Consider the following 16,342-nt stretch of genomic DNA (forward strand, 5'->3'; position numbering starts at 1 on the left):
CACTGTAGCTCTCTGTTTTAACTTTGCTTTTGAGCATAATTTAATAGTTTTTAATACAGTCTGATTTTTCTCTTATGGCTAGTGCTTTTTGTATCCTGTTTATGAAATCTCTTCCTACTATAAGGCCATGGAGATAGCCTCCTGTTTTTCTCAAAAGACTTTATTATTTTACCTTTTATATTTAGATCTACAATGAATTTAGAATTGATTTTTGCATACAATTCAAGGTAGGGATCAAGATATATTTTTAGATATGCATATATAAAATGAACCATTAGTCTTTATTTGAAGACTGTTTTTTATCATTGTAGTGTCTTCTTTCTTTGCCATAAATAAGTTGAGTGTGCATGTGTGGGTTTCTTTCTGGATTCTCTATTCTGTTCTATTGGTCAGTGTGATAATAGGTTTTGTATCTGATAGTATACAAAATCCTTCAATTTTGTTTTATCCTTAATATTCCCTTGATAATTCTTGGACCTTTGGCGTACTACATTTTTTATGTTATATTTGTGCCTGGTATGTAGGCACACAATTAATATTTGTATACTGATGTATAATAAGAAACCTTACTAACTTTACTTATTAACTCTAATGTGTTGTATTTATTTATATGAATTCTAATTACAGGTATGTTCACTTAATAAAAATGTGTTGAGTTATACATTTATAATCTGTATTCTTTACTGAATGTGTATGTGTGTAAATATATATTTCAATAAAAATTCCACCAAAACATACACACACACACAAACATTGTGTTTTAAAATAGGAAATACATGCAAAATACTTATAAATCATCTCTCTAGTGCAATTAAAGAAAGAGCTGACACCCAGTGGGTGTTGCTCAATATTTGAGCATTGACCCAGGAATAAGAAGTCACTGGTTAGATTCTGAATTAGAGCACATTGTTGGGCTGCAGGCTCAATCCCCTGGTAAGGGCATGCAGGAGGCAGCTGATTGATGATTCTCTCTTATCATTGATGTTTCTCTCTCTCTCTCTCTCTCTCTCTCTCTCTCTCTCTCTCTCTCTCTCTCTCTCTCTCTCTCTTCCTCTCCTTTCCTCTCTGTCTAAAAAGAAATAAAAACATAAAACAAACTATGAATGTAATGTAATCTATACTAATAATCTATACTAATAAAAGTATAATATGCTAATTAGACTGGGTTGACTGGACATCTTCCAGACATTCATTCGACTTCCTTCTGGACAAAGCCATGGTGGCAGGGGCCAAGTCAGAGGTAGTTAGGGATGATCAGGCTGGCAGGGGCACAGGCAGTAAGGGGCAATCAAGCTGGCAGGGGAGCAAGCAGTTAGGGGCATGATCAGGCCGGCGCAGGGGAGCAGTTAGACAGCAATCAGGCAGGCAGGAAGGCAAGCAGTTTTGAGCCAGGGTCCAGATTGTGCAAGGGATGTCTGATTGCCAGTTTAGGACCAATTTCATGTGTAATCTCTGTGGGATCAGGCCTAAAATAGCAGTTGGACATCCCCTGAGGGTTCCCAGATTGGAGAGAGTGCAGGCCGGGATGAGGGACAGCCTCCTGCCGGTGCATGAAATTTGTGCACTGGGCTTCTATTTTTTAAATATATATATAAAAGGGAGAAAGCTGACGGGAATCCTTCATTTGAGGTAAAAAGTATGTAACACGTCATTCCAATAGAAATTTAAGATTAAGAGAAAGAAAGATCAGAAGAATTTTCTTGCTGCCAAAGGGAACTGATTGATTGATAGTATAAAAATTTTACCAACTTTTTCTGAGTGATAAACTATTTGAGATGATAAATGCACCACAGGGGAAATTTTTTTGGACATAAAATGAACAAAAATAGAATTTTAGGATTAAAAAATCTACTCATATTCAGTGTGGGCTTCTAGGGTTCATGGATCCCTTTTGAATAAGCCTTGATCTGTAGTAGTAGTGTGCATACAACTTCTTGTGTAGTGTTGTACATCCACACTGTCCAATAGAGCAGTCAGTTGTGACCATTAATCATGTACAAGTTAGCTATTGTTACTGTGAAACTGAATTTTTAATTGCATTTAATTCTATTAAATTTAAATAGCTATATGTGGTTAAGATGTACCATATTAAATAGTGTAGCTCTAGAATCTCTTGTCTTCCAAATTTACTGCTTATTAAATTTAATGCTTTATTAAAAATGTATATGTCTACCTCTAATCCTGATATTCAAATTCAGAGCCTCATTACTTATATTTTTAGAAAGCACTCCAAGTTTTTTTTAAATGACTCATGGAATACACTTTAAAATGTACTAGTTTACAATGAAATTGCCACAAATGTATATTTCTATTAAGTTTCCTGTGTTTTCTTTCTCTTACTGTAATTTCCTATGTTCTTTATTATTGTTATCTTACTTTAGTAGCTCCTTAGCAGGATCTCTAGTAGTTTATCAACTTTCTCAATTATATGCAATGTTTTAAAATAGTTAAGCATGTTACAGTTTTACCTAAAATGAATATTTAAAGGCTCAGCAGTATTTTAAGAGGAATTCGTAATGGTTTTGTTGAATTATCTCTGCAAAAATTATTTTGACTTCTTAAATGTCATTTTTACTTTTTAATATTTTTCTTAAATTTACTTTATTCAGGTTAAGTGTTGACTAAGTTTGCTGGAAAATTAATTTTTGAATTAGAAGGCACTACTGTAAACAGATAATTGTTCCTGTTAAATATTAGAGCCTATCATTATGTGGTTCTTTGAATTACTGAACTCAGTAAAATCACAAAACATAAAAAAGCACTTTACATTATTTATCACACCAATAGCATCTATTAGTATACAATAAAAATCATTCAATGTTAATAATGATTAAGACTTCAGAAATTATGTAGTCTAAATCCTCTTTTCACAGATGAAAACATTGAAATACAGGAAGATTAGTGATGTTTCCCAAGTAATATCTAGACTTCCCCAACATTATCCCCAATAGCTCAGACCACCCTAGTATCTCAGTTCCCTATATCTTTTATTTGTTCAATCATTACTGGATGCTTGCTATGTGCCAAGCACTGTTATATCATTGAGCATGAGACTATATGAAATTTACATTTAAGTGGGGTAAGAGTATGTTGATGCTCTTTAGTAGTGCCAAAAAATAATTTTTAAAATATTTTTATTGATTTTATTTTTTATTTTTTTAAAATATATTTTATTGATTTTTGTACAGAGAGGAAGGGAGAGAGATAGAGAGTTAGAAACATCAATGAGAGAGAGTCATTGATCTGCTGCCTCTTGCACACCCCCTACTGGGGATATGCCCGCAACCAAGGTACATGCCCTTGACCGGAATCGAACCCGGGGCCCTTCAGTCCCCAAGCCGACGCTCTATCCATTGAGCCAAATCGGTCCCGGCCCCAAAAATAATTTAAAAACATATATATATTTTATTGTTTTTTTTACAGCGAGGTAGAGGGATAGAGAGTAAGAAACATCGAAGAAAGAGAATCATTGACCAGCTGCCCCACCCCCACCCCACCCCCCGCACACCCCTTACTGAGGATGTGCCCGCAACCAATGTACATGCCCCTGACCGGAATCGAACCTGGGACCCTTAAGTCCGCAGGCCAACGCTCTATCCATTGAGCCAAACCAGTTTTGGCCAAAAGATAATTTTTAATCAGACAATCTTTTACTGTGGAAAGTAAAAGGGTCACAAGATCAAATAACTTGGTTAGATAAATATATATATACAGGCAAAATTACTCCTGAACTGAAAATTCTGATAATCACCACTCTCTACTCAAGAATAATATAAAACAACAGTGTATTTAATGTAGTGACCCAATTATTTACATAAATTCTATAGTACTTTAGTTTCAAAAATATTTCCTATGTAATGATATAAGGCTTCTTTAATCATCAAAGTATCCATTTGTTCATTGTTTATTATTACTGTACTTTACTTTAAATAACCATAAGGTTTTAAAATAACTTTACTTCTTTATATTTCTTTAATGGATATCACTTACATATTCCTAAAAATAGGTAGGCCATTTTTATTCGGTCATAGATCCAACAACTTCCTGTGCCTTCACACTGTCCACTATCCCGAAAGGTACAAGAAGTTTCTCCTACCATTTTAAAAACTATTGGTCCAGGTATAGTCCCTATGAAAAATGCAGTAATTGTTAATTCTGTATAAAAACATTATAGGTTGGTATCAGAATAATTTTCATCCTAAAATTAAATATCTATCTATCTATCTATCTATCTGTAATATATTTAGTTACTATCACTGTAAACGTAACATTTTAAATTATCTAAAAATTGGTCCTGGATAATAATATAAAATAGACTAAGAATTTACTTATAGATAATATTATTAATAATTAGAAACAATGTGTTTTTGAAAAATCCTTATTCTTGGTAGAATTGAATCTTTTCAGAATAGTGTGGATGATGTCATTTAGTTGACATCTCAAAATTGTTGGGAATTTTTGAGTGAAATATTTAAGAAAAAGGAATTTTAAACATAAGATACTAAATATTGATTTTAAGAACCACTATCCAATATCAGAAAACCCTGTCTCAGTAAGTGCTGTCATGTTGTATATAATGGCTCAAGGTAAAAAATCCTAGGCCTATTACGCTTTTTCTCCATTTCCCATGATAATTTTCCAATCCATGAAAAATCTTTATAACATTAACTCCAAACATACAGTATATTGGAAGTGTTGATTTCTCTTTGTCTATACTGCAACCCCAGAATCTAATTTATTGTGAATATGAATTATATTTTAGAACCTCCATTTCCATTTTCTGCACATTATATTCTATTATTTCTCCTTCAGCAGCAGAGTTATATTTTAAAAGCAAATCAGGTAAAATAATTCCTCAGTTTAAAATTCTCAGATGCCACAGCCCTGTCTAGAAACAGTCTATATCTGAAATATCATCTTATTCTACCCACTCCCATTCAAAAATGCATGTCTCACTGGGTTCTTTTCTGTCTATGAATTTGCTGTTTGTTATGCTCCATCTTCCATTAACCTGTTGGAAGCAGGACGTATAAATATGTCAAACGTAAACAATATAGGGTACGGGTAGGACGTATGAATACGTCCTTGAAATATATGTTGCGCCCTAAAATGGGCAGGATGTATATTCCGAACAACAGAGGTATTAGTCATCCATACATGACTCCACATGAATTTAAGACATGGAAGGAATCAGTATAATTTCGCTAGTGAGAGTGGTGGACGTGTTCAACAAGAATTGTTTTGGAGTTAACACATGACTTACTGAATAAAGGGTATAGGATTTACTTAATTTCTATACGTCAATTCATTTGGCTGAACTCTTGTGTCAAAACAATACAGACATTGTTGGAACAATGAGGATAAACAGAGTCGGAATCCCCAGTGAAATAAAAACAAAAAATTACATAAAAATGAACATATAGTAAGATTCAAAGACAAACTTATGGTTTTAAAATGGAAGGATAAAAAGACGTATTGATGTTCAGTTCTATTCATAATAACGAAAAGAATGATTGAAGAGAGAGGAAGAAGGCAAGAAAAACCGAATGTTGTCCTGGAATATGGATGGCGTAGACTTGGGAGATGGAGTTATGGTGGCCTACACGGCTGCCCATAATAGGGTAAAAATATTTTATAAAAAAAATTTTTCTACGATTAATTGATATGTGCTGCTTCAATGCATATATTATATATTGGGTCGGCAGCTAAGTAATTGCGGGTTTCACACATATATGGCTTCAGTTGAATTTTTAGTTTGCAGACGTAGTACAAATGTAAAACACATTTTGTTATTTGATAGTTGGCTATTCAGCTGTTAATTAGTAAAAAAAGTTTTTTGATCTGTTTTATAGTTTTCGTTTGGCGTTCGTTGAAAAATGGAAAATCAAAAGGAACATTTTCGTCATATTTTGCTTTTTTATTTCCACAAAGGGAAAACGCATTGCAAGCTCATAAAAAGTTATGTGCTGTTTATGGTGACGAAGCCTTAAAAGAACGGCAGTGTCAAAATTGGTTTGCCAAATTTCGTTCTGGTGATTTTTCACTCAAAGATGAAAAACGCTCTGGTCGTCCAGTTGAAGTTGATGACGCCCTAATCAAAGCAATAATCAATTCGGACTGTCACAGTACAACACGTGAGATTGCAGAGAAGCTTCATGTATCACATACATGCATTGAAAATCACTTAAAACAACTTAGCTATGTTCAAAAACTCGATACATGGGTTCCTCACGAAATTAAAGAATCACAGTTAACGCAACGCGTTAGCAGCTGCGATTTGCTAAAGAAACGTAATGAAAATGATCCATTTTTAAAACGACTGATAACTGGCGATGAAAAATGGGTTGTTTACAACAATATCAAGCGGAAAAGATCGTGGAGCAGGCCAGGTGAACCAACTCAAACAACATCAAAAGCTGATATTCATCAAAAGAAGGTTTTGTTATCAGTTTGGTGGGATTACAAAGGAATTGTCTACTTTGAACTCTTACCACCCAACCGAACGATCAATTCTGATGTCTACATTGAACAACTAACGAAATTAAACAATGCAGTTGAAGAAAAGCGGCCCGAATTGACAAATCGAAAAGGTGTTGTATTCCATCATGACAATGCAAGGCCACACACATCTTTGGTCACTCGGCAAAAATTAATGGAGCTTGGTTGGGATGTTTTGCCACATCCACCATATAGTCCTGACCTTGCACCATCTGATTACTTTTTGTTTCGATCTTTACAAAACTCCTTGAATGGTAAAAATTTCAATAATGATGATGATGTCAAATCATACCTGATTCAGTTTTTTGCTAATAAAAACCAGAAGTTTTTTGAACGTGGGATTATGATGCTGCCTGAAAGATGGCAAAAGGTCATTGATCAAAATGGGCAATACATTACAGAATAAAGTTATTTAGTTCCATGAAAAAATTGTCTTTGATTTTCTTTAAAAAATCCGCAATTACTTAGCTGCCGACCCAATACAAAAAAGATAAAGGTCATTTGGATCGATTACACTTTTTGGTAGGGTGTGTAGAGAAATTGGTAGATAACAACATAGTGAAAACCCACCCAAAGACATCAACAAACAGCTGTACATCTAAACCATCATGCTTAGTTGAAAGGCATTTTCCAGAATAAATGGAAAGCGATATAGGAAAAACTAAATCCAGGAAATGCCAAGTTTGCTACAAAAAAGGTGTTAGGAAAGAATCTACATACTGGTGTCTGGATTGTAAGGTAGCACTATGTATCAACAATTGTTTTAAAATATATCACACGGAAGTTGAGTTTTGAATTTTTACATCTATATTTCAATTTTTTAAAACTCAATATTTCTATTTTATTTGTGTGCTTTTGTTTATTGTTCTGTAACTGTTAACTTTTTAATATTTTTTATTGTGTATCAAAATAAAAAATATAGATTTTTTTGTAATCTTTATAATTGTTTGTAAAATTTATAATTTTTTAATTGGATGTTTCCATTTTTTTGTTGGTATTCTTTTAGATTTGTTTGTAATTTTGTATTTTCCTTTCTGCTTTATATATAAATAAATGAAAAAATATATATTTCATAGTCTTTTCATTTCTTTTAAGTATAAATAAAAAAAATAATAATATGAAATTATGTCCTCCGGGCGTGACGTACTGACACGTCCTAGTGAAAGAGTACGCGCCCGTTATATGTTGCGTAATTAAAAAGGGAACTCCCCGGTTAACAGGTTTTAAAAGTCTGTCCTTGTCTAGTGGACCATTGTTCACTATAAAAATATCCTCTATTTTTTCCCCTGTTAAAGCTAATTTTAACCCTGCCTACTAATGTAGCTATGGAATGATTTCTCTGATCCACATCAGAGCCACACTTAAATTTTTCTACATTCTTTTTTTTTTTAAACGTTTGTTGTTTTTTTATTTTTATTTATTTTTTCTATTTTTCAGGTTTTTTATACATATATATATCTTATTGATTTTTTACAGAGAGAAAGAGAGAGAGATAGAGAGTTAGAAACATTGAGAGAGAATCATTGATCAGCTGCCTCTTGCACACCCGCTACTGGGATAGTCCCCGCAACCAAGGTACATGCCCTTGACCGGAATTGAACCTGGGACCTTTTAGTCCTCAGGCCGACGCTCTATCCACTGAGCCAAACTGGTTTCGGCCAATTTTTCTACATTCTTAACTTCATTTATCCTGTCTTTCAGTCTTCAGTTTAATCTTATTTCCTTACCCCACCAATGTTTTCAATCAACTTCTTGAATAGGGGTTCTAATAATAGTCATAATGTGGATTTGAAAGCTAGTTTTTGCTATTTTAAGAAAGCCTGGAGTACAGAGTGCATTACCCTCAGCAAAATTAATTTGTACTTTGGATACAAATCTTTAAAAACATCAGATTCAGTGACTTTGGTAATGAAATGTATAAAAGCACTCATCTAAGTTATTGACTTCTCAAATAAAAAGTAATGAATAATTATTATGCTTATATGTTTTATTTCAGCTTCACACACCAATTGGATGAACCTGGTGAACATACTTCTGATCAAATAAATGATCTCTTCTAATTGAATATAATATTAATGCATATTTTATGTGACAGGATGGGTTATATTATCTTTTTACATTGTTTTGTCTCCCCCATTCACTTGTTTTGCTGATTGCCATTATTATCTATTTGAAATTGTAAATGTACATGTGAAAATATAGACACATGAAAATATGAACATTTCAATGCAATAAAAAATTGCTAAAAGTTCATACCAAATACTCGCAAAAACACATAGGTCAAACCAATCGCTAGAGAACGTTGTTTCTCAGCTACAATCCTGCAAGCAAATAGCAATATTATTAAAACATTGTTATCATTAGCTTCAGAGAATGTTTTCTAGATTCAAGGTTAATTTTTTTCCAGTATATGAATTAAACTAAGAATCTTTGGACAATTAACAAAGTTTGATCTGCTTCAATTAAAAAATTACAACTCCTCCCATTTCTCCATATCCTGCCCTTTGCCAACCAATTCTGAGATTTTGCTCTTCACAAGGGGTAAGCAGTTATGGCCCAAATCCCTGCCCCAGAATCCTGAAAAAATAAATAAATAAATCATAGTTTCCCCACTTCTCTTTCTTCATTCTTTGGTTTTCTTTCTTTCTTTTTTTAAAAAAAATATGTTTTCTTTCCACGCACCCACCCTCCGCCAGCCTTCCCTTAGAGATTTCTCACTCTGTTCCATGCTTCTATGTTTTTGGATGAACATTTTGTTAATTAGATTCCACATATGAGTGAGGATCACATAAGACTTGTCTTTCTCTGACTGGCTTATTTCACTTAGCATAATACTCTCCAGCTCCCTCTATGTGGTCTCAATGGGTAAGAGATTCTTCTTTTTTACTTCTGCATAGTGTTCCATGGTACAAATGTACCACAGCTTTTTTATCCACTCATTTACTGATTGGCACTTTGGTTGTTTCCAGATCTTAGCTATTGTTAATTGTGCTGCTATGAACATAGGGGTGCATATTTCTTTCTGATTGGTGTTTTAGGTTTCTTAGGATATATTCCTAGAAGTTGGATTATTGGGTCAAATGGCAGTTCCATATTTAACTTTGTGAGGAAACTTCATACTGTTTTCCACACTGGTTGCACCTGTCTGCATTCCCACCAGAGGCACAGAAGCATAGAACAGACTGGTGAATATCAGAGGGAGGGCAGGAGAGGGTGTTTGGGTGGGCAAAGATCAACCAAAGTACTTCAATGCATATATGTATAACCCATGGACACAAACAATAGGGTGGTGAAGGCCTGGGGTGGGGAGTGGGGACAAAATATAAAGGACAAATGGGGAGAAAGGAGGATATATATAATACTTTCAACAATTAAGATTTAAATTTTTTAAGAGTCTAAAAAATAAGAAGAGGGGTATGAGGGGAGCAGGCTGGAAGAGGTTTATGAGGGATAATGGAGGACCTATCTAATATGTAATACTTTTAACAATAAAGATTTTTTTAAAGTAAAATAATAAGAAGAAATAAAATAAAATTATGTCCTAAATTCTTTCCTCTTTTAGTTTTCCCTCTTTCATCATCTTCCACACTATTTTCAAGGTACTCTATCTAAAATGCATATTTGAAAAATGAATACATAAGTAAAATGCATATTTGGTCACTTTTACTTCTGAAGTTTATTGTCAATGACTTCTGGGTGTGCACGGGATAACATCATTCACATTAGCATGGCAAAGAAAACCATACGTTATTAGGTCCTTAGGAAGCTCAAATCTCCTTGTCCCGTTTCACCATTATGTTACTCCTGTCATAACAAAACTCCTTGCCCACATATTTTATGTGTTTAGCATCTATTTTCACTGCTCACTTTTCCTATTAAAAACTTGTCCCCAGTCCACTTGCATTATGAGAAATTACTTATCTTTATAACTTAGTTCAAGTGTTACACCTTCTGTAAGTTTTCTAAATTTTCCTAAGTAAAAATTACCATTTTCTTCACTTTGTTCTGGGTCAGTTTTATAAGCTTTAATCAAGGCACCTCTAACTATTCAATGTACTTCTTTTTAAATGTTTTTCTCCCCCTATTAAACTCTAATAAACTTAAAGTCAATGTCCATATCTTATTGGTCCTTATAGTTTCAGTGCCAGACATATGTATGTATAAGTAATAAGCCGAAACCGGTTTGGCTCAGTGGTAGAGCGTCGGTCTGTGGACTGAAAGGTCCCAGGTTCGATTCTGGTCAGGGGCATGTACGTTGGTTGCGGGCACATCCCCGGTGGGGGGTGTGCAAGAGGCAGCTGGTCGATGTTTCTTTCTCATCGACATTTCTAGCTCTCTATCTCTCTCCCTTCCTCTCTGTAAAAATCAATAAAATATATTTTTAAAAAACGTATAAGTAATAAAAAAGCTGCTTTCTATATTTATATGTCCAAGTTTCATCCTCCATTTCAGTTGCAACCTCATTGCCCTGGCCCAGTAGCTCAGTTGGTTAGAGTGTTGTCCTGCTAAGCCAAGGTCTTGGGTTTGATCATGGGTCAGGGCACATACGAGAATCAACCAATGAATGCATGAATAAGTGGAAAGCAAATCTCTTTCTTTAAAATCTATATTAAAAATGTTTTTAATTGCAAGCCCATTTAAGGAGAGACCACATGTGCCCAATTCAGATTTTATTTCTGCACATATTTATTCATGTTCTCTAGTCTACTTTCTTAAGGGGCAAAAAAATTGCTCCCCATGACTTAAATTCATATGTTAGTCCCTGGGAAAAATAATTTTAAAATAATGACCCATTTTTCTATTAATGTGATAAAAAATATTGTCTATTTTACATATTCTGGAAAAACAAAAGAATAACAAATGCTATTTTAATTTAGAAAAATGTTAAACAAATGTAGCAAAATTCTAAAAATTGTGTTCCTTTGTTGATAATACTGATGTTTTTTCATAGTTAAATTGGCTAATAGAGAAGTAAATATTCAATAAATACCTACAACCAATGACTCAACATTATAATTTGATCTGTGTTATAATTAAGAACTTTCCTATATTTATGAATTTTCTGGGTGTGGTACATTAAATATTTAAATTTAGTTTTGTTTTATGTTAAAGCTAAATTAAATGGGGCATCTATAGACTATTCAAATAAATTAGATAAAGAATTAGACATACACATAAATTTTGATGATGTAACAATTTGCCTATATATGAATTTTCTATGTTAAAGCTAATTACTTAATTTGAACTAAATTTGATATCATTGGACTTTATGCAAATAAATTAATCAAAATAGAGAATTAAACATACACATTAATTTGGAGAATGTAACAATTTCCCCTCTAGCAGTAACCTACAGTGAAACAAAATAGTAAACAATTTACTACTATATTTTAGATCTTCCTAAAATTGTCTTCTTATATACTAAAAGTAAATTACTATGAATAATAATATACATACCGAAGGATGGTCAACATGTTTGGTACACCAGAGAAACCAGCAAATACAATCATTGAAAAGAAAAAAACAACGAACATAGGTAATTTATAGCAATCTGATTTACATGTCCCAAGTCTGGCATCAATAAAATCACCTTGCTCATCTGATATTGTTATTCCTTCATCAATGCAAGAACAATTGAAATATATCTATGATAAAAAAGATGGAAAATTATCTTTTAGAAATATAATCATAAAGAAAAAACTTATTACTGTAAAATAAAACTAAATCAATAACTACATGGAAACTAGCCAGTTGTATTAGTAAATGCCCTTACATTAAATATGCCAGTCATCATTTAGAAATGAAACAGTAATGATAAGTCCAAGCTATTTTACCTAACAAAAATTCAAGTATTTGTGTGTGTGTGTGTGTGTGTATGTAATTATAATTACTTAGAAAAAATTCTATTAATTTAAGAAATTCCACCAAAAATATTTACACCTAATAGCACAAATAATTTTTGGAGAGCTATGTAAATTGAGGGGAATTAAGTATAACGTAATAAATAAAATTGAGCTTTAGCTGATATGGACAGTTACCCAACTGTGGAAGGTTTGGGGACTATACTGCAAAGATAAGACTTTATTTTATATGTAACGATGGAAGGGATATTATATATTCAGCAGAATAGGCATTGTTTAGGGCACTAATACATTAAGGACACACACAACTGTTGTAATTCCAGTGTCTTTTAAAATTTTTTTTAAATATATTTTATTGATTTTTTTACAGAGAAGGGAGAGGGATAGTCAAAAACATCAATGAGAAACATCAATTAGTGCCTCTTGCACACCCCCTACTGGGGATGTGCCCACAACCACTGTACATGCCCTTGACTGGAATCGAATCTGGGACCCTCGAGTTCGTAGGCCGATGCTTTATCCACCAAGCCAAACCGGTTAGGGCTTTTAAAAATTTTTTATGAATATAATAATAATGAATCATACTAGTTCAGGTATATATTGATTTTTAAAAATTAATTTAATTTTTTATTTTTTTATTTTGTTGCTTACAAAGGCAAAGTACTTAGGGCCAATAAAAGGCACAATATATCCCTAAGTGGGAGCCAATGAAAATTTGGGGTAGTTGTTGTAGGGCTGATAATTCAAGAAAGATGAAAAAGTGCCGGGACCGGTTTGGCTCAGTGGATAGAGCTTCGGCCTGGGGACTGAAGGGTCCCGGGTTCGATTCCGATCAGGGGCATGTACCTTGGTTGCGGGCGCATCCCCAGTGGGGGGTGTGCAGGAGGCAGCTGATCGATGATTCTCTCTCATCGATGTTTCTAACTCTCTATCCCTCTCTCTTCCTCTCTGTGAAAAATCAATAAAATATATTTTTTAAAAAAAAGAAAGATGAAAAAGTGATATTTCCAAGAACTAACCAGATTTTGATGATACAGAGAACAATTAGGAATTTACTAATCTATTTAAAATATTCTAGTTTAAAAAATTATCATAAATTCAACAGAAATAGGGAACTAGGTTACTAGTGAAGGTATAAGAGGTAACAAAAATTACTTGAATCAAAGAAAAGTGAATTAATATTTTTAGTATATGTGCTGCCGAAGCGAACACAATTAATTTTTTTAAATGACTTGAATCTGAATGATTCATAAAATGATCATCCAAAAATCATCTGTTTGTAGGAGTTACTAAGTAGTTACTAAATATGCCCAAAAAAAGAGATAGAGAGAGAGATATTGGGGGGTGGGAGGATGGGGAGGTAATGGGGAATAAGGACACATATGTAACACCTTAATCAATAAAGAAATTTATTTTAAAAAATTAAGTTTAAAGAGAGAAAGAGAGAGAAAAGAAATATCTAAACTGCCAAATTACTCATTCCACCATATTTTTTTAGTGCTGATGTACTAAATACTAAACATCATTCTGGGTGTTATGAAAACACATTAAACAATACAATAGAAATGTAGGGCTTCTAGGGGTAAACTTATCATAATGAGTGACTACCTCAATGACTACATCTCAGGTAGGAAAGCAGAATCATGCTTCATAAAAGCAAGGAGAAAAATGTGGCTGAAGCAGAGTGAACATGAAGCAAACTAAGAGAAAATAAAATTAGTGAGGGGAGATTCAATTATACAAAAACTGATAAATAATTACAACACCAATTTAAGAACTTTGGTTTTTAAACTTAGTGAGTGGCCAGATTAGGTTGGCTGGCCTGCCTGCTGGTTGAACTCCTGGTTGAGGGGACAATTTGCCTATTAGCCTTTTATTATAATATATAGGATATACACTGAGTGGCCAGATTATTATGCGTTCAGAAATCATAATAATCTGGCCACTCAGTGTATGTTTAAACCAGAGGCCTGGTGAATGAAAATTCATCCACTCGGGGGGAGAGGGGAAAGGGCCCTTCAGCCTGGCCTGCATCCTCTCACAATCCTGGAGCTCTCAGAAGATGTCTGACTGATGGCTTAGGCCTGCTCCCTGGGGACTAAGCTGCAGTCTGGCCTCCCTCTGTGGGAGGCAACCAGGTAGGCTGATCAGGGGATGGCGTAGCCGGTGAGTGGCTGGCCCCACCCCCCAGTCACCTCTCTGTCGCCACTGGTCACCGCCAACCCCCAATCACTACTATCCCCTCTCTCTGCCCACTGATGCGCGCATTGGCTGGCCTTGCACCACGTGCTTGCCAGCCCCACCCCCATCAACCATCGTTCAGCTATTCAGATGCACCTTTATTATATGGGACTAGAGGCCTGATACACAAAATGTGTGCAAGACTAGGCCTTTCTTCCCCCGGTTGCTGGCACCAGCTTCCCTCTGGCACCCAGGACCCAGGCTTCCCTCCAGCAGCTGGCAGGCACCCAGAACCCAGCTTCCCTCAAAGCCCCAGCTTCATCCGCAAGGTCATCTGGTCTAATTAGCATATTATCCTTTTATTATTATAGATGATATTTTTTAATTAAGGTATTATATGTGTACATATCTTACCTATAGATGATATTTTAAAATGTCACTTGGTTATTATATTGAGACTACTGGTGTCACCTATGATTGTTAAGGTGAAAGCAGAGACAGCATTAAAAAGCTCTTGAATCAAGCCCTAGCCAGTTTGGCTCGGTAGATAGAGCATCGGCCTATGGATTGAAGGGTTCCAGGTTTGATTCTGGTCAAGGGCACATGCCCAGGTTATGGGCTTGATCCCCAGTGGGGGTGTTCAGGAGGCAGCTGATCAATGATTCTCTCTCATCATTGATCTCTCTCTCCTTTTCTCTCCCTTCTCTCTCTCTCTCTCTCTCTCTCTCTCTCTCTCTCTCTCTCTCTCTCTCTCTCTCTCTCTCTCTCTCCCTTCCTCTCTGAAATCAATATCTTGATACAAGGTACAAGGCAATAGTGATTGGGATCAGATTAAGGATCAGAGGTAGATAGATCCAGCATTTATTCTGAAAGTAAATTTGAGCAGCCATGCGCAGCCCGCCCTGGTCCGAGGAGCAGCAGCTTGTGATCAGCCCACCCCTGATTTGAATGAATTTTCTGAAGGACCTTAAAGTAGAAGTGGTTATCAAAAGGAGATAGTTATGTGGAGGCTTCCCTGAAAGAAACTAAGACCTTCCATCCAGAGAGGCCATTAGTCCATGGTTCAGAGAGAGAACCCAAAAAATAAACACAACTTCACTGTTTTTTCACCATCTTTCTGATTTTTCCACTAGAACTCTTACTTTAATCCACCCAGAAACTGGAAGGTAAAAGAGCTCTCATTCTATAGATGAGTCTCCTGGAACAATGAGAAGGGTAAAGAAAGATGAAAAGTAGATGTGGATCAGACATAAGATATATAGTACAAAAAATGGTTGCATGCTATAGAACCTAGGCTGACTAAAAGCAGAAGTGAAATTATGAAGAAGGTTTAAGTAACAGATTATAGAATCACCAGATATCAGGCTCTGAGAGGATCAAAAAACTATGGAATTCTATTCAAAGAGATAGAACTAAAATGCCAAAAGTTATATAAAAATTAAATAGTAAAATATATTTAATTCAAACAATAAAAAGAAAGGTAGGTCTTTTTAAAAATATATTTTTATTAATTTCAGAGAGGAAGAGAGGGAGAGAGAGATAGAAACATCAATGATGAGAGGGTATCATTGATCAGTTGCCTGCATGTTCCATACTGGGGCTCAAGCCAGCAACCTGGGCATGTGCCTTGACTAAGAATCAAACCATGACCTCTTCATTGATAGGTTGGTGCTCAATCACTGAGCCACACCCATGATCAGGAAGGTATAACTTAACCCACCATGGCAATAATTATAATAAATGTCAATACTCTAAAATATCCAATTAAAAGGCAGATTAACAAAATTGAAGAAAAAGCAAAA

At 34.7% G+C, this 16,342-nt stretch overlaps 2 protein-coding genes across 2 annotated transcripts in view; both read right to left on the reverse strand.

The window, feature by feature from the left end:
- Nucleotides 1-16,342, reverse strand: part of SLCO4C1 (solute carrier organic anion transporter family member 4C1) — a 105,002-nt gene that overhangs the window by 85,744 nt on the left and 2,916 nt on the right. The window lies entirely within an intron of this gene.
- Nucleotides 1-16,342, reverse strand: part of LOC311621597 (solute carrier organic anion transporter family member 6A1-like) — a 79,558-nt gene that overhangs the window by 4,597 nt on the left and 58,619 nt on the right. Inside the window, exons 10-11 of the mRNA XM_084881794.1 lie at nucleotides 8,755-8,819; nucleotides 3,991-4,128 (exon numbers count right to left, since the gene is read on the reverse strand). Coding sequence (XP_084737920.1) covers nucleotides 3,991-4,128; nucleotides 8,755-8,819 — 203 coding nt within the window. The remainder of the gene's footprint in view (nucleotides 1-3,990; nucleotides 4,129-8,754; nucleotides 8,820-16,342) is intronic.

The sequence above is a fragment of the Pipistrellus hanaki genome (assembly GCF_964339955.1).
Source record: "Pipistrellus hanaki genome assembly, chromosome: 4".
Classification (NCBI taxonomy): Eukaryota; Metazoa; Chordata; class Mammalia; order Chiroptera; family Vespertilionidae; genus Pipistrellus; species Pipistrellus hanaki.